The sequence below is a fragment of the Pseudoliparis swirei genome, chromosome 15 (genome assembly GCF_029220125.1).
Source record: "Pseudoliparis swirei isolate HS2019 ecotype Mariana Trench chromosome 15, NWPU_hadal_v1, whole genome shotgun sequence".
In the NCBI taxonomy this organism is placed as follows: Eukaryota; Metazoa; Chordata; class Actinopteri; order Perciformes; family Liparidae; genus Pseudoliparis; species Pseudoliparis swirei.
Window position 1 is genome coordinate 490,276 of NC_079402.1, and position 22,578 is coordinate 512,853.

The window sequence follows — 22,578 nt, forward strand, 5'->3', positions numbered from 1 at the left end:
CCTCATGGGGTCCTGTGGCCCTCATGGGGTCCTCATGGGGTCTTGTGGCCCTCATGGGTCTGGTCCTCATGGGGTCTTGTGGTCCTCATGGGGTCTTGTGGTCCTCATGGGGTCTTGTGGTCCTCATGGGGTCCTCATGGGGTCTTGTGGCCCTCATGGGGTCCTGTGGCCCTCATGGGGTCCTGTGGCCCTCATGAGGTCCTCATGGGGTCTCGTGGTCTCCAGGAACCTGTTTGTGAGCACGGGGGCCGACGGTCTGCTCCACCTTCACTCGCTGCTGCAGGCCGAGCCGCTGACCTCCATCCGGCTCTCGGACCGCTACGGCTTCCAGGTGCAGTGGTCGCCCAGCAGGCCGCTGGTCCTCGCTGCTGCCACCGGACAAGGTGCGCGTGTGTGTGTTTGTGCGCGTGTGTGTGTGTGTGCGTGTGTGTGCGTGTGTGTGTGTGCATATGTGTGTGTGTGCGTGTGTGTGTGTGTGCGCGTGTATGTGTGTGTGCGTATGTGTGTATGTGCGTGTAGCTGGATTTGCATCTCATTTGCATATCCGTCAGCACATTTGAATCCTTGTTCTGTCCCAGGTGAGGTCCAGGTGTTCGACCTGGGCCGCGGGTCCCAGAGACCAGTAGCCACCCTGGAGATGGGAGGAGCCAACATGGAGATGGGCGGAGCCAACCAAGCTGCTACCTGCTTGGCCTTCAACCCTCAGAACCACCGGCTGCTGGCCGCGGGGAGAACCGACGGAACCGTCTGCGTCTGGCAGCTGAGCCACGAGCTGACGGAGCAGAACCCGAGAGAGAGCGGCCGGCTGGAGCAGATAGCCAATCAGGCGTCAGAGTGACTGTCCGGCGGGAGCAGAGAGCCAATCGGTGCTCCCGTAGTGAATAATAAAGCGAGCCGTGTGTCCAGTTGTAATCAGTAGCGTTTATTAGTTCTTAAAGCGTGAAACATGAAGCACAGAGCGGTTAGAAGCCACATAAATACTTGTTATTGCCTTGTCATGCACGTGAGCTGCGTGTGTGTGTGCGTGCGCGCCGCGTCCCGATTGGTCCCCGGGGCGAGGGTCAGTTGACGAACAGCGAGCGAGTGAACTCCACGAAGTCGAAGGCGGCCGGCAGCTCGCGGCCCTTCCCGTCCAGGAACGGCTTCATGTGGGACAGGCAGTAGTCCGCCTGCTCCCGGCTCAGGTTCTGGAAGGGAGAAGCACAGTCAGACCCACGCACACCGGGTCCTGGTCCTGGTCCTGGTCCTGGTCCTGGACCGGAGCCCACCTGGTAGAGATCCTCCTTGGTGACGTAGGGCTTGTTCTCCGCGCTCAGGGCTCTGAAGGCGCTCTCGATCTCCTCGCTGGACTTCACGTTCTCCGTCTCGCGGCTGATCATGAAGGCCATGTACTCCTGCAGCGACACGTTCCCGTCCCTGAGGAGAGAACCCGTCAGCAGAGAACCCGTCAGAACCGACACGCCGTCAGAGGAACACGCGGCAGCGCACCTGTTGGGGTCCACGGTGTCCAGGATGGCCTCGAACTCTGGGTCGGGTTCTCCCTCCTCCACCATCGGCAGGTCGTAGCCCAGAGAGCGCAGACACGACTTGAACTCCTGGTGGTTCAGACGGCCAGACTTCTCCTTGTCAAAGTGCCTGGAGCACGGAGAGCACGGAGAACACGGGAGAACATCAGGAACACGGGGAGAACATCAGGAACACGGGAGAACATCAGGAACACAGGGAGAACACGGGGAGAACATCAGGAACACGGGAGAACATCAGGAACACAGGGAGAACATCAGGAACACAGGGAGAACACGGGGAGAACATCAGGAACACAGGGAGAACATGAGAACACGGGGAGAACATCAGGAACACAGGGAGAACACGGGGAGAACATCAGGAACACAGGGAGAACATGAGAACACGGGGAGAACATCAGGAACACAGGGAGAACATGAGAACACGGGGAGAACATCAGGAACATGAGAACATGAGAACGCGGAGGCAGCAGCTCCTGGTGGAGTCACTCACTTGAACATCATGCTGAACTCCTTCAGCGCCTCCTCCGTCACTCCAGTCGTGTTCCTGAGGAGGAGAGAGGAGCGTCAAGCAGCACGCGGGGGCTGCGTGTGCATGGCGTGTGCATGGCGTGTGCTTGGCGTGTGCGTGGCGTGTACCGGGCCTGGATCTGCTGCTCCAGGTTGTGCTGCATCCTCATGCCCAGCTGGTCCAGCTGGTCCCACTGCTGCGCCAGGCCCACCGTGCTGTGCTCCGTGTACTTGTTGTCCAGGATCAGGGCCTCCTCCATGGCGGCCCCCAGGTCCTCGATCCGCTTCAGCTGGCTGCGCATGGCGCGGATCTCCTGGTGCTTACGCTGGGGGGGGAGGGGGGGAGGGGAGAGAGAGAGAGGGAGAGACAGAGAGAGGGAGGGGGGAGAGAGAGGGAGATAGAGAGAGGGACAGAGAGAGAGAGAGAGAGAGAGAGAGAGTCCCCGTTAGCCTCACCTGGTCCAGACCTTCAGGTCAGCACCAGGTGAACTCGGCCCAGGAGGTCTTTACCTTGGTGGCCTCCAGCTGAGACTCCAGGGTTCCAGATTCTTCCACCATACACGACCTGAGGAGAGAGAACAGTTAGAGGAACCACCGGCCTGAGGAACACGCGAGGAACACGCGAGGAACACGCGATGAACACGCGAGGAACACGAGAGGAACACGCGAGGAACAGGCGATGAACACGCGATGAACACGCGAGGAACACGTGAGGAACACGTGAGGAACAGGCGATGAACACGCGAGGAACACGTGAGGAACACGTGAGGAACAGGCGAGGAACACGCGATGAACACGCGAGGAACACGCGATGAACACGCGAGGAACACGCGAGGAACACGAGAGGAACACGCGATGAACACGTGAGGAACACGAGAGGAACACGCGAGGAACACGAGAGGAACACGCGAGGAACACGAGAGGAACACGCGAGGAACACGCGTGTTCTCCGTCCTCTAGACGCTGAAGACTCGACACCAGAGACTAAAGATTCACAACAACAACAAAGAGAAAAGTGATATTCACCCGTCCAGAAGATACGTCCTGATGAGCAGCAAGGGGGAGGAGCCAAGAGGAGGGAGAGAAACAACAGGTCAACAACAACAACAACAACAACGTGCAGCCGGAGCCTCACCGTGTCTCCTGCAGCCATTGGTGGAAGGCGTTGGCGTGCTGAGCGAACTCCTGGCGCAGCTTGTCGTTCTCCTCTTGTCGTCGTTGCTCCTTCTGCAGCTCCAGCTCTCGCTCCTGAGACAGGAGGAGGAGGAGGAGACGGGAGGAGGAGGAGGAGGACACAAGAGGAGGAGACAGGAGGACACAGGAGGAGGAGGAGACAAAGAGGACTTATTCATAGTCATATGACAACATGAACGACTCCCCTAATCCTCCGTGTTTCATCTCCTGACACTTTGAGCTTCAGTCAGGAAGGAAGGGTTCAGCTCTTTGAAAGAAGCAGCACAGGACCAGGACCAGGACCAGGACCAGGACCAGGAGTCCAGAGTTGGTGGCGTGAGGAAGACGAGGGTCACCTTGATGATCTTCTGCAGGTTCCTCCAGGTCTCCTCCAGCGCCTCCATGGTGAACCAGGTGTAGGGGTTGGAGGCCACCTGGTAGCTCTTGATCTGCCGGTCCAGCTCGGCCAGCTGGCCGAAGTCGGCCTGCGCCGAGCTCAGCGAGGCCCTGAAGGCCTCGTGGGCCTCGCGCAGGGCCCGGATCTCCTCCAGCGAGTTGCAGCGCACCGGGTCCGTCAGGTCCTCCTCCGCGTTCTCGAACCAGCTGTTGAAGGCCGACGCCTTCTTGGCGAAGGTCAGGAACAAGTCCTCCACCTGGGAGCCACACCCTCAGAGTCAGACCGGCCCACCGCGGCCCCCGGCCCCCAGGGACCCACCTTCCTGAAGTGCTCCTGCGCCTGCAGCAGCCGCTCCCTGCGGGCGGCCGAGTCGCCCAGCAGCTGCCTCCAGCGCTGCAGCAGCGCGGCGTGGCGCTCCTGCAGCGCGCGCTGCTGCACGTGCTGCGCTGCCAGCAGCTGGTCCTGCAGCGCCGTGATGCTGCTGATGCCCTCCTGCTGGAAGGCCTGCAGCCCCGCGTCAAACGTCTCCTGGGGACGCAGAGTCACAGTAGAGTCACAGTAGAGGCACAGTGGAGGCACAGTGGAGTCACAGTAGAGTCACAGTAGAGGCACAGTAGAGGCACAATGGAGTCACAGTGGAGTCACAATGGAGTCACAGTAGAGGCACAAGAGAGGCACAGTGGAGTCACAGTAGAGTCACAGTAGAGGCACAATGGAGTCACAGTAGAGGCACAATGGAGTCACAGTGGAGTCACAGTAGAGTCACAGTAGAGGCACAGTGGAGTCACAATGGAGTCACAGTAGAGGCACAGTGGAGTCACAGTAGAGGCACAATGGAGTCACAGTGGAGTCACAGTAGAGTCACAGTAGAGTCACAGTGGAGGCACAGTAGAGGCACAATGGAGTCACAGTGGAGGCACAGTGGAGGCACAGTGGAGTCACAGTGGAGTCACAGTGGAGGCACAGTGGAGGCACAGTGGAGTCACAGTGGAGGCACAGTGGAGGCACAATGGAGTCACAGTAGAGTCACAGTAGAGTCACAGTAGAGGCACAAGAGAGTCACAGTAGAGTCACAGTAGAGTCACAAGAGAGGCACAGTAGAGTCACAAGAGAGGCACAGTAGAGTCACAGTAGAGGCACAAGAGAGTCACAAGAGAGTCACAAGAGAGTCACAGTAGAGTCACAGTAGAGTCACAAGAGAGGCACAGTAGAGGCACAATGGAGTCACAGTAGAGTCACAGTAGAGTCACAATGGAGTCACAGTGGAGTCACAGTAGAGTCACAGTAGAGTCACAGTAGAGGCACAATGGAGTCACAGTAGAGTCACAGTAGAGTCACAGTAGAGTCACAGTAGAGTCACAAGAGAGTCACAGTGGAGTCACAAGAGAGTCACAGTGGAGTCACAGTAGAGGCACAATGGAGTCACAGTGGAGTCACAAGAGAGTCACAAGAGAGGCACAGTAGAGTAACAATAGAGTATCACTAGAGTAACAATAGAGTATCACTAGAATAACACTAGAGTATCACTAGAGTAACACTAGAGTATCACTAGAGTAACAAGAGTATCACTAGAGTCACAACACAGAGTATCACAGTAGAGTCACAGTAGAGTAACAATAGAGTAACACAAGAGAGTCACAGTAGAGTAACACAGAGTATCACTAGAGTCACAAGAGAGGCACAGAGTCACAGTAGACACAGAGAGTCACAAGAGAGAGTCACTAGAGTATCACACAGAGTCACTAGAGCAACACTAGAGTATCACTAGAGTCACAGAGTATCACAGAGTCACAGAGAGCATCACTAGAGTAACAACAGAGCACACTAGAGTAACACCAGAGCATCACTAGAGTAACAAGAGCAAGAGTAACAATAGAGCACCAGAGTATCACAGAGAGTCACACAACAGAGCATCACCAGAGTAGTCACCAGAGTCACGAGTAACAATAGAGTCACAGAGTACACCAGAGCAATCACCAGAGTAAACAAGTACCAGAGTATCACTAGAGTAACAACAGAGTATCACCAGAGCAACACCAGAGCATCACCAGAGTAACAGAGTATCACCAGAGTAACAACAGAGCATCACCAGAGTAACAATAGAGCACCAGAGTAACACCAGAGCATCACCAGAGTAACAACAGAGTATCACCAGAGTATCACCTAGAGTATCACCAGAGTAACAATAGAGTATCACTAGAGTAACACTAGAGTAACACTAGAGTATCACTAGAGTATCACTAGAGTAACACTAGAGTAACACTAGAGTATCACTAGAGTAACAATAGAGTATCACTAGAGAACAATAGAGTATCACTAGAGTATCACTAGAGTAACACTAGAGTATCACTAGAGTAACACTAGAGTATCACTAGAGTAACAATAGAGTATCACTAGAGTAACACTAGAGTATCACTAGAGTAACACTAGAGTATCACTAGAGTAACACTAGAGTATCACTAGAGTAACACTAGCGTATCACTAGAGTAACAATAGAGTATCACTAGAGTAACACTAGAGTAACAATAGAGCATCACCAGAGTAACAATAGAGCATCACAGAGTAACACCAGAGTATCACTAGAGTAACACCAGAGTAACACAGAGCATCACCAGAGTAACAACAGAGCATCACCAGAGTAACACCAGAGTCACCAGAGCATCACAGAGTATCACCAGAGTAACACCAGAGCATCACCAGAGTAACACTAGAGCATCACCAGAGTAACAACAGAGCATCACCAGAGTATCACCAGAGCAACACTAGAGCATCACCAGAGTAACAACAGAGCATCACCAGAGTAACACCAGAGCATCACCAGAGCAACACCAGAGCATCACCAGAGTAACACCAGAGCAACAACAGAGCATCACCAGAGTAACACCAGAGCATCACCAGAGTAACACCAGAGCATCACCAGAGTAACACCAGAGCATCACCAGAGTAACAATAGAGCATCACCAGAGCAACACCAGAGCATCACCAGAGTAACAACAGAGCATCACCAGAGTAACACCAGAGCAACCAGAGCATCACCAGAGTATCACTAGAGCATCACCAGAGTATCACCAGAGTAACACCAGAGCATCACCAGAGTAACAACAGAGCATCACCAGAGTAACACCAGAGCATCACCAGAGTATCACCAGAGTAACACCAGAGTACAACAGAGCATCACCAGAGTAACAACAGAGCATCACCAGAGTAACAACAGAGCATCACCAGAGCATCACCAGAGTAACACAGAGTATCACCAGAGTAACACCAGAGCAACACCAGAGCATCACCAGAGTAACAACAGAGCATCACCAGAGTAACAACAGAGTATCACCAGAGTAACACTAGAGCATCACCAGAGTAACAACAGAGCATCACCAGAGTAACACCAGAGCATCACCGAGTAACAATAGAGCATCACCAGAGTAACACTAGAGCATCACTAGAGTAACACCAGAGTATCACCAGAGTCACCAGAGTATCACCAGAGCAACACCAGAGCATCACCAGAGTACCAGAGTATCACTAGAGTATCACTAGAGTAACACTAGAGTATCACTAGAGTAACAATAGAGTATCACTAGAGTAACACCAGAGCATCACCAGAGTAACACCAGAGCATCACCAGAGTAACAACAGAGTATCACCAGAGTACACCAGAGCAACAACAGAGCATCACCAGAGCAACACCAGAGTATCACCAGAGTAACACCAGAGCATCACCAGAGTAACACCAGAGTATCACCAGAGTAACACCAGAGCATCACCAGAGTAACAATAGAGCATCACTAGAGCAACACAGAGCATCACCAGAGTAACACCAGAGCATCACCAGAGTAACCAGAGTATCACCAGAGTAACACCAGAGTATCACCAGAGCAACACCAGAGTATCACCAGAGTAACACCAGAGCATCACCAGAGCAACACCAGAGCATCACCAGAGTAACACCAGAGCATCACCAGAGTAACACCAGAGTATCACCAGAGCATCACCAGAGTATCACCAGAGCAACACCAGAGCATCACCAGAGTAACACCAGAGCATCACCAGAGCATCACCAGAGTAACACTAGAGTATCACCAGAGTACCAGACACCAGAGTATCACCAGAGTAACACCAGAGTATCACCAGAGTAACACCAGAGCATCACCAGAGTAACACCAGAGTATCACCAGAGTAACACCAGAGCATCACCAGAGTAACACCAGAGCATCACCAGAGCAACACCAGAGCATCACCAGAGTAACACCAGAGCATCACCAGAGTAACACCAGAGCATCACCAGAGCAACACCAGAGCATCACCAGAGCAACACCAGAGTATCACCAGAGCAACACCAGAGTATCACCAGAGCAACACCAGCATCACCAGAGTAACACTAGCGATCACCAGAGCAACACCAGAGCATCACCAGAGCAACACCAGAGCATCACCAGAGTAACACCAGAGCATCACCAGAGTAACACCAGATCACCAGAGTAACAATAGAGCATCACCCGAGCAACAACAGAGCATCACCAGAGTAACACTAGCATCACCAGAGTAACACAGAGCATCACCAGAGCATCACCCAGAGCATCACCAGAGTAACACCAGAGCATCACCAGAGTATCACCAGAGTAACAGAGTATCACTAGAGTAACAATAGAGCATCACCAGAGTATCACCAGAGTATCACTAGAGTAACAACAGAGCATCACCGAGTAACAATAGAGCACAGAGTAACACCAGAGGGTATCAACAGAGTAACAACAGAGTATCACCGAGCAACAACAGAGTAACACTAGAGGGTATCACTAGAGTAACAATAGAGTATCACTAGAGTAACAATAGAGTATCACTAGAGTATCACTAGAGTAACAATAGAGTATCACTCGAGTAACAATAGAGTAACACTAGAGGGTATCAATAGAGTAACAATAGAGTATCACTAGAGTAACACTAGAGTATCACTAGAGTAACAATAGAGTATCACTAGAGTAACACTAGAGTATCACTAGAGTATCACTAGAGTAACACTAGAGTATCACTAGAGTAACAATAGAGTAACACTAGAGGGTATCAATAGAGTAACAATAGAGTATCACTCGAGTAACAATAGAGTAACACTAGAGGGTATCAATAGAGTAACAATAGAGTATCACTAGAGTAACAATAGAGTATCACTAGAGGGTATCAATAGAGTATCACTAGAGTAACAATAGAGTCCCATGGTACCTGCTTGGTGAGCAGGGTCTGGACGGAGGACAGGTCTCGGCCGTAGTCGTCAGTCTTCAGGCTGTTCTCCTTCTCACCTGAACACAGAGATGACATCATCACAAGCCTTCATGGAGGGGGAGGAGGTGAGGGGGGGGGGGAGGAGGTGAGGTGTGAGGAGTTGAGGTATGAGGAGGTGAGGTGAGGTATGAGGAAGTGAGGAGGAGGGAGGGTGAGGAGTTGAGGTATGAGGAGGTGAGGTGAGAGGAGGTGAGGTGAGTGAGGAGGTGAGGTGGTGAGGAGGTGAGTATGAGGAGGAGTGATGAGGAGGTGAGGTGAGGTATGAGGAAGTGAGGTATGAGGAGGTGAGGTATGAGGAGAGGTGTGAGGAGGTGAGGTGAGGTATGAGGAGGTGAGGTGTGAGGAGGTGAGGTGAGGTATGAGGTGAGGTGCGTATGAGGTGTGTATGAGGAGGTGCGTATGAGGTGCGTATGAGGTGCGTATGAGGAGGTGCGTATGAGGAGGTGCGTATGAGGTGGTGCGTATGAGGTGGTGCGTATGAGGAGGTGCGTATGAGGTGCGTATGAGGAGGTGCGTATGAGGAGGTGCGTATGAGGAGGTGCGTATGAGGTGGTGCGATGAGGTGCGTGTGAGGAGGAGGTGCGAGGAGGTGCGTATGAGGAGGTGCGTATGAGGTGGTGCGTATGAGGTGGTGCGTATGAGGTGCGTATGAGGAGGTGCGTATGAGGAGGTGCGTATGAGGTGGTGCGTATGAGGTGCGTATGAGGTGGTGCGTATGAGGTGCGTATGAGGTGGTGCGTATGAGGAGGTGCGTATGAGGAGGTGCGTATGAGGTGGTGCGTATGAGGTGGTGCGTATGAGGTGGTGCGTATGAGGAGGTGCGTATGAGGTGCGTATGAGGAGGTGCGTATGAGGAGGTGCGTATGAGGTGCGTATGAGGTGGTGCGTATGAGGTGCGTATGAGGAGGTGCCTATGAGGAACGTATGAGGAGGTGCGTATGAGGTGCGTATGAGGAGGTGCGTATGAGGAACGTATGAGGAGGTGCGTATGAGGAGGTGCGTATGAGGTGCGTATGAGGTGCGTATGAGCGTATGAGGAGGTGCGTATCAGGTGCGTTTGAGGTGGTGCGTATGAGGTGGTGCGTATGAGGAGGTGCGTATGAGGAGGTGCGTATGAGGAGGTGCGTATGAGGTGCGTATGAGGAGGTGCGTATTAGGTGGTGCGTATGAGGAGGTGCGTATGAGGAGGTGCGTATGAGGAGGTGCGTATGAGGTGTGCGTATGAGGAGGTGCGATGAGGTGCGTGAGGAGGTGCGAAGGAGGTGGTGCGCGTGAGGAGGAGGATGAGGAGGTGCGAGGAGGTGCGTGTGAGCGGAGGAGGTGCGTATGAGGTGCGTGCTGAGGTGGTGCGATGAGGTGCGGTGCGTGTGAGGGCGTGCGAGGAGGTGCGTGTGAGGAGGTGCGTATGAGGTGGAGGTGCGTGAGGTGGTGCGAGGTGGTGCGGAGGTGGTGCGTGTGAGGAGGTGCGTAGAGGAGGTGCGGTGAGGAGGTGCGTGTGAGGAGGTGCGATGAGGAGGCGTGTGGAGGTGCGTCGAGCGTGCGGAGGTGCGTGATGAGCGTGTGAGGAGGCGTGTGAGCGTGTGCTGAGGTGCGTGTGAGGAGCGTGTCCAGCGTGTGCAGCGTGGTGCGATCCAGCGTGTCGTGCGCATAGGAGGTGCGTCAGCGTGTCCTTGAGCGTGGAGGAGCGTGTCCTCACCGTGTGCTTAGCGTGACGCCATCTTGCGTGTAGGTGGTGCGTGTCTGGAGGTCAGCGTGTGGATAGCGTGTCACAGCGTGTCCTTAGCGTGTCGCCGTGTTGCGTGTCGCACAGCGGTGGTAGCGTGTCGTCAGCGGTTGTGCGCCCGTTCAGCGTGTCGTCAGCGTGTCCCAGGAGGTGCGTGTCGCCAGCGTGTCGTCAGCGTGTTAGCGTGTCGTCAGCGTGTCGTCAGCGTGTGAGCGTGTCCAGCGTGTCGCCAGCGTGTCCCAGCGTGTCGCAGCGTGTCGCCAGCGTGTCCTTAGCGTGTCGCCAGCGTGTCCAGCGTGTCGCCAGCGTGTCTTAGCGTGTCGCCAGCGTCCTTAGCGTGTCGCCAGCGTGTCCTTAGCGTGTCGCCAGCGTGTCAGCGGTTGCGCCAGCGTGTCGTCAGCGTGTCCTTAGCGTGTCGCCAGCGTGTCCTTAGCGTGTCGCCAGCGTGTCCTTAGCGTGTCGCCAGCGTGTCCTTAGCGTGTCGCCAGCGTGTCCTTAGCGTGTCGCCAGCGTGTCATTAAGCGTGTCGTCAGCGTGTCGCAGCGTGTCAGCGTGTCATTAGCGTGTCGCGCGTGTCATTAGCGTGTCAGCGTGTCGCCAGCGTGTCATTAGCGTGTCGTCAGCGTGTTCTTAGCGTGTCGTCAGCGTGTCCTTAGCGTGTCGTCAGCGTGTCCTTAGCGTGTCGTCAGCGTGTCATTAGCGTGTCGTCAGCGTGTCCTTAGCGTGTCGTCAGCGTGTCCTTAGCGTGTCGTCAGCGTGTCAGCGTGTCGTCAGCGTGTCATTAGCGTGTCGTCAGCGTGTCCTTAGCGTGTCGTCAGCGTGTCCTTAGCGTGTCGTCAGCGTGTCGTCAGCGTGTTCTTAGCGTGTCGTCAGCGTGTCCTTAGCGTGTCGTCAGCGTGTCTTAGCGTGTCGCCAGCGTGTCGTCAGCGTGTCCAGCGTGTCGTAGCGTGTCGTCAGCGTGTCATTAGCGTGTCGTCAGCGTGTCGTCAGCGTGTCGCCAGCGTGTCATGCGTCAGCGTGTCGCCAGCGTGTTCAGCGTGTCATTAGCGTGTCGTCAGCGTGTCCAGCGTGTCGCCAGCGTGTCCTTAGCGTGTCATTATGTCGTCAGCGTGTCATTAGCGTGTCGTCAGCGTGTCCTTAGCGTGTCGTCAGCGTGTCGTCAGCGATCGTCAGCGTGTCCTCAGCGTGTCATTAGTGTGTCGTCAGCGTGTCATTAGCGTGTCGTCAGCGTGTCCCAGCGTGTCGCCAGCGTGTCAGCGTGTCAGCGTGTCGCAGCGTGTCTTAGCGTGTCGCCAGCGTGTCATTAGCGTGTCGCCAGCGTGTCATTAGCGTGTCGTTAGCGTGTCGCCAGCGTGTCAGCGTGTCGCCAGCGTGTCGCAGCGTGTCAGCGTGTCGCCAGCGTGTCTTAGCGTGTCGTCAGCGTGTCGTAGCGTGTCGCCAGCGTGTCGTCAGCGTGTCTTAGCGTGTCGCCAGCGTGTCATTAGCGTGTCGCCAGCGTGTCCTTAGCGTGTCGCCAGCGTGTCTTAGCGTGTCGCCAGCGTGTCATTAGCGTGTCGCCAGCGTGTCTTAGCGTGTCGCCAGCGTGTCAGCGTGTCGCCAGCGTGTCAGCGTGTCAGCGTGTCGCCAGCGTGTCCTTAGCGTGTCGTCAGCGTGTCTTAGCGTGTCGTCAGCGTGTCATTAGCGTGTCGTCAGCGTGTCATTAGGGTGTCGTCAGCGTGTCCTTAGCGTGTCGTCAGCATATCAGTGTGTCGTCAGCGTGTCGTCAGCGTGTCGTCAGCGTGTCATTAGCGTGTCGTCAGCGTGTCCTTAGCGTGTCGTCAGCGTGTCCTTAGCGTGTCGTCAGCGTGTCCTTAGCGTGTCGTCAGCGTGTCATTAGCGTGTCGTCAGCGTGTCATTAGCGTGTCGTCAGCGTGTCATTAGCGTGTCGTCAGCGTGTCATTAGCGTGTCGTCAGCGTGTCATTAGCGTGTCGTCAGCGTGTCCTTAGCGTGTCGTCAGCGTGTCATTAGTGTGTCGTCAGCGTGTCCTTAGCGTGTCGTCAGCGTGTCATTAGCGTGTCGTCAGCGTGTCATTAGCGTGTCGTCAGCGTGTCGTCAGCGTGTCCTTAGCGTGTCGTCAGCGTGTCATTAGCGTGTCATTAGCGTGTCGTCAGCGTGTCATTAGCGTGTCGTCAGCGTGTCCTTAGCGTGTCGTCAGCGTGTCCTTAGCGTGTCGTCAGCGTGTCCTTAGCGTGTCGTCAGCGTGTCATTAGCGTGTCGTCAGTGTGTCCTTAGCGTGTCGCCAGCGTGTCGCCAGCGTGTCCAGCGTGTCGCCAGCGTGTCATTAGCGTGTCGCCAGCGTGTCATTAGCGTGTCGCCAGCGTCGTCAGCGTCATTAGCGTGTCGCCAGCGTGTCATAGCGTCGCCAGCGTGTCCTTAGCGTGTCGCCAGCGTGTCATTAGCGTGTCGCCAGCGTGTCATTAGCGTGTCAGCGTGTCGCCAGCGTGTCCTTAGCGCGGCGTCGTCAGCGTGTCTTAGCGTGTCGCCAGCGTGTCGCCAGCGTGTCTTAGCGTGTCGCCAGCGTGTCATTAGCATGTCGTCAGCGTGTCATTAGTGTGTCGCCTGCGTGTCGTCAGCGTGTCCTTAGCGTGTCGCCAGCGTGTCACGTGTCCAGCGTGTCGCCAGCGTGTCTTAGCGTGTCGTCAGCGTGTCCTTAGCGTGTCGTCAGCGTGTCCTTAGCGTGTCGTCAGCGTGTCCTTAGCGTGTCGTCAGCGTGTCATTAGCGTGTCGTCAGTGTGTCCTTAGCGTGTCGTCAGCGTGTCCTTAGCGTGTCGTCAGCGTGTCATTAGCGTGTCATTAGCGTGTCGTCAGCGTGTCCTTAGCGTGTCGTCAGCGTGTCCTTAGCGTGTCGTCAGCGTGTCGTCAGCGTGTTCTTAGCGTGTCGTCAGCGTGTCATTAGCGTGTCGTCAGCGTGTCATTAGCGTGTCGTCAGCGTGTCCTTAGCGTGTCGTCAGCGTGTCGTCAGCGTGTCGTCAGCGTGTCATTAGCGTGTCGTCAGCGTGTCCTTAGCGTGTCGTCAGCGTGTCCCAGCGTGTCTTAGCGTGTCGCCAGCGTGTCATTAGCGTGTCGTCAGTGTGTCCTTAGCGTGTCGTCAGCGTGTCCTTAGCGTGTCGTCAGCGTGTCATTAGCGTGTCTTTAGCGTGTCGTCAGCGTGTCATTAGCGTGTCGTCAGCGTGTCCTTAGCGTGTCGTCAGCGTGTTCTTAGCGTGTCGTCAGCGTGTCCTTAGCGTGTCGTCAGCGTGTCGTCAGCGTGTCATTAGCGTGTCGTTAGCGTGTCATTAGCGTGTCGTTAGCGTGTCATTAGCGTGTCGTCAGCGTGTCCTTAGCGTGTCGTCAGCGTGTCAGCGTGTCGTCAGCGTGTCATTAGCGTGTCGTCAGCGTGTCATTAGCGTGTCGTCAGCGTGTCGTCAGCGTGTCCTTAGCGTGTCGTCAGCGTGTCCTTAGCGTGTCGTCAGCGTGTCATTAGCGTGTCAGCATGTCAGCGTGTCGTCAGCGTGTCGTCAGCGTGTCCTTAGCGTGTCGTCAGCGTGTCCTTAGCGTGTCGTCAGCGTGTCCTTAGCGTGTCGTCAGCGTGTCCTTAGCGTGTCGTCAGCGTGTCGTCAGCGTGTTCTTAGCGTGTCAGCGTGTCAGCGTCGCAGCGTGTCCTTAGCGTGTCGCCAGCGTGTCCTTAGCGTGTCGCCAGCGTGTCATTAGCGTGTCGCCAGCGTGTCATTAGCGTGTCGCCAGCGTGTCATCAGCGTGTCGCCAGCGTGTCGCCAGCGTGTCTTAGCGTGTCGTTAGTGTGTCGCCAGCGTGTCCTTAGCGTGTGTCGCCAGCGTGTCCTTAGCGTGTCGTCAGCGTGTCAGCGTGTCGTCAGCGTGTCATTAGCGTGTCGCCAGCGTGTCGTCAGCGTGTCGCCAGCGTGTCGTAGTGTCGTCAGCGTGTCGTCAGCGTGTCATTAGCGTGTCGTCAGCGTGTCATTAGCGTGTCGTCAGCGTGTCGTCAGCGTGTCCTTAGCGTGTCGTCAGCGTGTCATTGCGTGTCAGCGGTCAGCGTGTCGCCAGCGTGTCGCCAGCATGTCAGCGTGTCGTCAGCGTGTCCTTAGCGTGTCGTCAGCGTGTCATTAGCGTGTCGTCAGCGTGTCATTAGCGTGTCGTCAGCGTGTCGTCAGCGTGTCCTTAGCGTGTCGTCAGCGTGTCGTCAGCGTGTCCTTAGCGTGTCGTCAGCGTGTCCTTAGCGTGTCGTCAGCGTGTCCTTAGCGTGTCGTCAGCGTGTCCTTAGCGTGTCGTCAGCGTGTCCTTAGCGTGTCGTCAGCGTGTCGTCAGCGTGTCCTTAGCGTGTCGTCAGCGTGTCATTAGCGTGTCGTCAGCGTGTCCTTAGCGTGTCGTCAGCGTGTCCTTAGCGTGTCGTCAGCGTGTCATTAGCGTGTCGTCAGCGTGTCCTTAGCGTGTCGTCAGCGTGTCATTAGCGTGTCGTCAGCGTGTCGTCAGCGTGTCCTTAGCGTGTCGTCAGCGTGTCGTCAGCGTGTCCTTAGCGTGTCGCCAGCGTGTCCTTAGCGTGTCGTCAGCGTGTCATAGCGTGTCGTCAGCGTGTCCTTAGCGTGTCGACAGCGTGTCCTTACCGTGTCGCCAGCGTGTCATTAGCGTGTCGCCAGCGTGTCCTCAGCGTGTCGCCAGCGTGTCCTTAGCGTGTCGCCAGCGTGTCGCCAGCGTGTCGCTGTCGTCAGCGTGTCATTAGCGTGTCGTCAGCGTGTCCTTAGCGTGTCGTCAGCGTGTCCTTAGCGTGTCGTCAGCGTGTCCTTAGCGTGTCGTCAGTGTGTCCTTAGCGTGTCGTCAGCGTGTCCTTAGCGTGTCGTCAGCGTGTCCTTAGCGTGTCGTCAGCATGTCATTAGTGTGTCGTCAGCGTGTCATTAGCGTGTCGTCAGCGTGTCCTTAGCGTGTCGTCAGCATGTCATTAGCGTGTCGTCAGCGTGTCCTTAGCGTGTCGTCAGTGTGTCCTTAGCGTGTCGTCAGCGTGTCGTCAGCATGTCATTAGCGTGTCGTCAGCGTGTCGTCAGTGTGTCCTTAGCGTGTCGTCAGCGTGTCCTTAGCGTGTCGTCAGCGTGTCCTTAGCGTGTCGTCAGCGTGTCGTTACCTGCACAGCGGCCAGCGTGTCCCCGTAGTCCTCGCTGCCCACCAGGTTCAGCTTCTCGTTGATCCACGCCTCCTCCTCTTCCACGTTGGCCACAAACTGCTGGTACTCCAGGGACTCCTCCAGCCTCTGGCCCCTGAGAGACACACAAGCTTAGATGGGGGTCCTGGTCCTGGGGGCCCCTGGGGGCCCTGGGGGGGCTCAGCTAGCTCACCTGGTTCCAGACAGGTCCTTGAGTTCCTTCCAGTGGTCCACAAACTGGGCCAGCCTCTGCTGGATCTCCTCCTGGCCGATGGTGTTGTCGTCAGAGAGCTTCTTCCCCGTGTCCAGCACCGCCTGCAGGGGGCGGAGCTCCGTGAGGACGACTCCTCAGCATCACGGTCCAGATACTGGACCCACACACGGCTCTCTGAGGAGCTTCAGGGCCTCACGAGGCGTGGACTCACCTGGATGGCGGGCTCATGAGCTCCTAGCTCCGCCTCCAGCCTCTTGTGCTTCTTCCTCAGGTTCTGGACTCCGGTCAGGTCTCGGCCGTAGTCCTCCGAGCTCACCAGCAGCTTCTTCTCCCTGAGGAGAGGAAGAGGACGAGGTCGCTAGAGGACATTAGAGGTCACGAGAGGACATTAGAGGACACTAGAGGTCATTAGAGGTCACTAGAGGACATTAGAGGTCACGAGAGGACATTAGAGGTCACTAGAGGACATTAGAGGTCACGAGAGGACACTAGCGGTCACTAGAGGACACTAGAGGTCACTAGAGGACATTAGAGGTCACGAGAGGACATTAGAGGTCACTAGAGGTCATTATAGGTCACTAGAGGACATTAGAGGTCACGAGAGGACATTAGAGGTCACGAGAGGACACTAGAGGACATTAGAGGTCACGAGAGGACATTAGAGGACACTAGAGGTCACTAGAGATCCTCGTGGTCTCGCGAGGTCACCGGGGCTCACTTGATCCAGGACTCCTCGTCGTCCAGGTCCCTGAAGAACTGGTGCAGCCGGTGCGACTCGTTGAGCCGCGCCCGCCGCCCGGCCGCCATGCTGGTGATCTTGGCGAAGCGCCCGTTGACGGCGTCGCGCTTGACCTTCACCTGAGCCGTGTCCACGGCGGTGCCGGCCATCAGGCTGTCGGCCTGGCCGTTCAGGTCCTTCAGCCGGTCCTGCGGGAGAAGAGGTCCTCGTGGATCAGAGTCCTGCGGTCTCCAACGAGGACCTCCTGCTGCGCCTCCTCACCTCGTGAGCAGAGACGTCGGCCTCCAGCAGCTGGTGCTTCTTCAGCAGGTTGTTGACGGAGGCCAGGTCCTTCCCGTAGTCCTCAGAGGCCAGCAGAGCCTCCACCTGGGGGGGGCGCCTGTGAGATGGTGGTCTTGTGGTCCCTGGTCTTGTGGTCCCTGGTCTTGTGGTCTCTGGTCTTGTGGTCCCTGGTCTTGTGGTCCCTGGTCTTGTGGTCTTGTGGTCCCTGGTCTTGTGGTCTCTGGTCTTGTGGTCCCTGGTCTTGTGGTCTCTGGTCTTGTGGTCTCTGGTCTTGTGGTCTCTGGTCTTGTGGTCTCTGGTCTTGTGGTCTCTGGTCTTGTGGTCTCTGGTCTTGTGGTCCCTGGTCTTGTGGTCCCTGGTCTTGTAGTCTCTGGTCTTGTGGTCCCTGGTCTTGTGGTCTCTGGTCTTGTGGTCTCTGGTCTTGTGGTCCCTGGTCTTGTGGTCCCTGGTCTTGTGGTCCCTGGTCTTGTGGTCCCTGGTCTTGTGGTCCCTGGTCTCTGGTCTTGTGGTCCCTGGTCTTGTGGTCTTGTGGTCCCTGGTCTTGTGGTCTTGTGGTCTTGTGGTCCCTGGTCTTGTGGTCTCTGGTCTTGTGGTCCCTGGTCTTGTGGTCTCTGGTCTTGTGGTCTGGTGGGCTCTGGTCTTGTGGTCCCTGGTCTGGTGGTCTCATGTGGTCTCATGTGGTCTCTGGTGACCCACCTCTGACAGCCAGAAGTCAAAGTCCTTGATGCCGGTGTTGAAGTTCTGCTGCTTGTTGGCTTCCTTCAGTTTGTGGCTCTTCTCTGAAGACTTGTGGACCAGGAACTGCCACTGCTCGTCTAGGGCCCCGAGGCGCGCCTGAGGAGGAGCAGGAGGAGGAGCAGGACAGGGCATGAGGTCAGTCGTGAGGTCACGGGGTCACGGGGCGACCTTGGGGCCGTGGCCTGACCTTGACGGCGTCCTCGCTGCCAGCACACGCTCCTCTCTGGATCAGCGTGTTCCCCGTGTCGATGACGCCTCGGATCCGGTCTGCGTTGGCGTGGAGCTCGGCCTCAAAGGCCTGGTGCTTCTGGTGCTTACTCTACACACACACACAGGTTAAGAGAGGACACACACACACACACAGAGACACACACACACGTTTAAGAGAGGACACACACACACACACACAGAGACACACACACAGGTTAAGAGAGGACACACACACACAGAGACACACACACACACACAAAGAGACACACACACACAGACACACAGAGACACACACAGAGACACACACACACAGAGACACACACACACAGACACACAGACACACACACACACACAGGTTAAGAGAGGACACACACAGAGACACACACACACACAGAGACACACACACACGTTTAAGAGAGGACACACACACACACACACACACAGAGACACACACACAGGTTAAGAGAGGACACACACACACAGAGACACACACACACACAAAGAGACACACACACAGACACACAGAGACACACACACACACACACACAAAGAGACACACACACACACACACACACAGACACACAGACACACACACACACACAGGTTAAGAGAGGACACACACACACACAGAGACACACACACACACAGAGACACACACACACGTTTAAGAGAGGACACACACACACAGAGACACACACACACACACAGAGACACACACACAGTGACACACGTTTAAGAGAGGACACACACACACAGAGACACACACACACACAGAGACACACGTTTAAGAGAGGACACACACACACAGACACACACACACGTTTAAGAGAGGACACACACACACACACACACACAGACACGTTTAAGAGAGGACACACACATCTCATCCTCCAACGACAGACACACACAGAGAACACACACCTACTGAGTCACTTCAAAGCTGCTCCATGTTCTATGTTACATGTTCTATGTTTCATGTTACATGTTCTGTTACATGTTCTATGTTACATGTTTCATGTTCTATGGTCTATGTTACATGTTCTATGTTACATGTTCTATGTTTCATGTTCTATGTTCTATGTTACATGTTCTATGTTTCATGTTCTATGTTTCATGTTCTATGTTCTATGTTCTATGTTTCATGTTCTATGTTCTATGTTCTATGTTTCATGTTCTATGTTTCATGTTCTATGTCCTCAGTGAGCAGACATCGTGTATCTGGACTCAGACTTCAGACTCATCAGGTGGATTCTCTCTGAGACATGAAGCAGCTGTGAAGACTCAGGAGGAGAAGAGAGGAGGAGGAGAAGAGCCTGAAGCCACAGAGGAGGAGAGGAGGAGGAGGAGGAGAAGAGCCTGAAGCCACAGAGGAGGAGAGGAGAGGAGGAGGAGAAGAGCCTGAAGCCACAGAGGAGGAGAGGAGGAGGAGGAGAGCCTGAAGCCACAGAGGAGGAGAGGAGGAGGAGGAGAAGAGCCTGAAGCCACAGAGGAGGAGAGGAGGAGGAGGAGAGCCTGAAGCCACAGAGGAGGAGAGGAGGAGGAGGAGAGCCTGAAGCCACAGAGGAGGAGAGGAGGAGGAGAAGAGCCTGAAGCCACAGAGGAGGAGGAGGAGAAGAGCCTGAAGCCACAGAGGAGGAGGAGGAGAAGAGCCTGAAGCCACAGAGGAGGAGAGGAGAAGAGAGCTGCTTCTACCTCACACGCGTGTTCTACAGGTGTAACACGCGTGTTCTACAGGTGTAACACGCGTGTTCTACAGGTGTAACACGCGTGTTCTACAGGTGTAACACACGTGTTCTACAGGTGTAACACACGTGTTCTACAGGTGTAACACACGTGTTCTACAGGTGTAACACACGTGTTCTACAGGTGTAACACACATGTTCTACAGGTGTAACACACATGTTCTACAGATGTAACACACATGTTCTACAGGTGTAACACGTGTTCTACAGGTGTAACACACATGTTCTACAGGTGTAACACACGTGTTCTACAGGTGTAACACACATGTTCTACAGGTGTAACACGTGTTCTACAGGTGTAACACACGTGTAACACACGTGTTCTACAGGTGTAACACACGTGTTCTACAGCTGTAACACGTGTTCTACAGGTTTAACACGTGTTCTACAGGTTTAACACGCGTGTTCTACAGGTGTAACACGCGTGTTCTACAGGTGTAACACGCGTGTTCTACAGGTGTAACTTACCAGCAGCTTGGAAAGCTAGAGGAGAATAAAGAGTGGAGAACAGTTCAGTCTCAAGAAATTAGACCTGAAAACACCAACAACTCACAACAGCTGGAGGACAGGTGTGTGTGTACCTGGATGTTGGTGTGTACAGGTGTGTGTGTGTGTACCTGGATGTTGGTGTGTACAGGTGTGTGTGTACCTGGATGTTGGTGTGTACAGGTGTGTGTGTGTACCTGGATGTTGGTGTGTACAGGTGTGTGTGTACCTGGATGTTGGTGTGTACAGGTGTGTGTGTACCTGGATGTTGGTGTGTGTGTACCTGGATGTTGGTGTGTACAGATGTGTGTGTGTGTGTGTGTGTGTGTGTACCTTGATGTTGGTGTGTGTGTACCTGGATGTTGGTGTGTGTACAGGTGTGTGTGTACCTGGATGTTGGTGTGTACAGGTGTGTGTGTACCTGGATGTTGGTGTGTGTGTACCTGGATGTTGGTGTGTGTGTGTACCTGGATGTTGGTGTGTACAGGTGTGTGTGTACCTGGATGTTGGTGTGTGTACAGGTGTGTGTGTACCTGGATGTTGGTGTGTGTACAGGTGTGTGTGTGTGTACCTGGATGTTGGTGTGTACAGGTGTGTGTGTACCTGGATGTTGGTGTGTGTACAGGTGTGTGTGTACCTGGATGTTAGTGTGTACAGGTGTGTGTGTACCTGGATGTTGGTGTGTGTACAGGTGTGTGTGTACCTGGATGTTGGTGTGTACGGTGTGTAGGTGTGTGTACCTGGATGTTGGTGTGTACAGGTGTGTGTGTACCTGGATGTTGGTGTGTGTACAGGTGTGTGTGTACCTGGATGTTGGTGTGTACAGGTGTGTGTGTACCTGGATGTTGGTGTGTACAGGTGTGTGTGTACCTGGATGTTGGTGTGTGTGTACCTGGATGTTGGTGTGTACAGGTGTGTGTGTACCTGGATGTTGGTGTGTACAGGTGTGTGTGTACCTGGATGTTGGTGTGTACAGGTGTGTGTACCTGGATGTTGGTGTGTACAGGTGTGTGTGTACCTGGATGTTGGTGTGTACAGGTGTGTGTGTACCTGGATGTTGGTGTGTACAGGTGTGTGTGTACCTGGATGTTGGTGTGTGTACAGGTGTGTGTGTACCTGGATGTTGGTGTGTACAGGTGTGTGTGTACCTGGATGTTGGTGTGTACAGGTGTGTGTGTACCTGGATGTTGGTGTGTACAGGTGTGTGTGTACCTGGATGTTGGTGTGTACAGGTGTGTGTGTACCTGGATGTTGGTGTGTACAGGTGTGTGTGTGTACCTGGATGTTGGTGTGTACAGGTGTGTGTGTACCTGGATGTTGGTGTGTGTACAGGTGTGTGTGTACCTGGATGTTGGTGTGTACAGGTGTGTGTGTACCTGGATGTTGGTGTGTGTACAGGTGTGTGTGTACCTGGATGTTGGTGTGTACAGGTGTGTGTGTACCTGGATGTTGGTGTGTACAGGTGTGTGTGTACCTGGATGTTGGTGTGTGTACAGGTGTGTGTGTGTACCTGGATGTTGGTGTGTACAGGTGTGTGTGTGTGTACCTGGATGTTGGTGTGTGTACAGGTGTGTGTGTGTACCTGGATGTTGGTGTGTGTACAGGTGTGTGTGTACCTGGATGTTGGTGTGTACAGGTGTGTGTGTGTACCTGGATGTTGGTGTGTACAGGTGTGTGTGTGTGTACCTGGATGTTGGTGTGTGTACAGGTGTGTGTGTGGATCTGGATGTTGGTGTGTACAGGTGTGTGTGTGTACCTGGATGTTGGTGTGTGTACAGGTGTGTGTGTGTACCTGGATGTTGGTGTGTACAGGTGTGTGTGTACCTGGATGTTGGTGTGTACAGGTGTGTGTGTACCTGGATGTTGGTGTGTACAGGTGTGTGTGTACCTGGATGTTGGTGTGTGTACAGGTGTGTGTGTGTACCTGGATGTTGGTGTGTACAGGTGTGTGTGTACCTGGATGTTGGTGTGTGTACAGGTGTGTGTGTGTGGATCTGGATGTTGGTGTGTGTACAGGTGTGTGTGTACCTGGATGTTGGTGTGTACAGGTGTGTGTGTACTGGATGTTGTGTACAGGTGTGTGTGTACCTGGATGTTGGTGTGTACAGGTGTGTGTGTACCTGGATGTTGGTGTGTGTACAGGTGTGTGTGTACCTGGATGTTGGTGTGTACAGGTGTGTGTGTACCTGGATGTTGGTGTGTACAGGTGTGTGTGTACCTTGATGTTGGTGTGTGTGTACCTGGATGTTGGTGTGTGTACAGGTGTGTGTGTGTACCTGGATGTTGGTGTGTACAGGTGTGTGTGTACCTGGATGTTGGTGTGTACAGGTGTGTGTGTACCTGGATGTTGGTGTGTACAGGTGTGTGTGTACCTGGATGTTGGTGTGTGTGTGTACA

The 22,578-nt window shown here is 54.6% G+C and overlaps 2 protein-coding genes across 2 annotated transcripts in view; one reads left to right on the forward strand and one right to left on the reverse strand.

Moving 5' to 3' along the window:
- dync2i2 (dynein 2 intermediate chain 2) overlaps positions 1-912 on the forward strand; it is a 7,133-nt gene extending 6,221 nt beyond the window's left edge. Inside the window, exons 8-9 of the mRNA XM_056433109.1 lie at positions 226-383; positions 579-912. Coding sequence (XP_056289084.1) covers positions 226-383; positions 579-838 — 418 coding nt within the window. The 3' untranslated portion in view covers positions 839-912. The remainder of the gene's footprint in view (positions 1-225; positions 384-578) is intronic.
- The window catches only part of sptan1 (spectrin alpha, non-erythrocytic 1), a 49,798-nt gene continuing 28,121 nt past the window's right edge, over positions 902-22,578 (reverse strand). Inside the window, exons 36-55 of the mRNA XM_056433110.1 lie at positions 20,164-20,178; positions 17,931-18,062; positions 17,702-17,839; positions 16,985-17,089; positions 16,703-16,911; positions 16,196-16,316; positions 15,964-16,085; positions 15,753-15,885; positions 10,577-10,620; positions 8,821-8,926; positions 3,922-4,131; positions 3,563-3,859; positions 3,169-3,281; positions 3,060-3,077; positions 2,544-2,598; positions 2,163-2,359; positions 2,017-2,070; positions 1,489-1,635; positions 1,269-1,416; positions 902-1,187 (exon numbers count right to left, since the gene is read on the reverse strand). Coding sequence (XP_056289085.1) covers positions 1,062-1,187; positions 1,269-1,416; positions 1,489-1,635; positions 2,017-2,070; positions 2,163-2,359; positions 2,544-2,598; positions 3,060-3,077; positions 3,169-3,281; positions 3,563-3,859; positions 3,922-4,131; positions 8,821-8,926; positions 10,577-10,620; positions 15,753-15,885; positions 15,964-16,085; positions 16,196-16,316; positions 16,703-16,911; positions 16,985-17,089; positions 17,702-17,839; positions 17,931-18,062; positions 20,164-20,178 — 2,490 coding nt within the window. The 3' untranslated portion in view covers positions 902-1,061. The remainder of the gene's footprint in view (positions 1,188-1,268; positions 1,417-1,488; positions 1,636-2,016; positions 2,071-2,162; positions 2,360-2,543; positions 2,599-3,059; positions 3,078-3,168; positions 3,282-3,562; positions 3,860-3,921; positions 4,132-8,820; positions 8,927-10,576; positions 10,621-15,752; positions 15,886-15,963; positions 16,086-16,195; positions 16,317-16,702; positions 16,912-16,984; positions 17,090-17,701; positions 17,840-17,930; positions 18,063-20,163; positions 20,179-22,578) is intronic.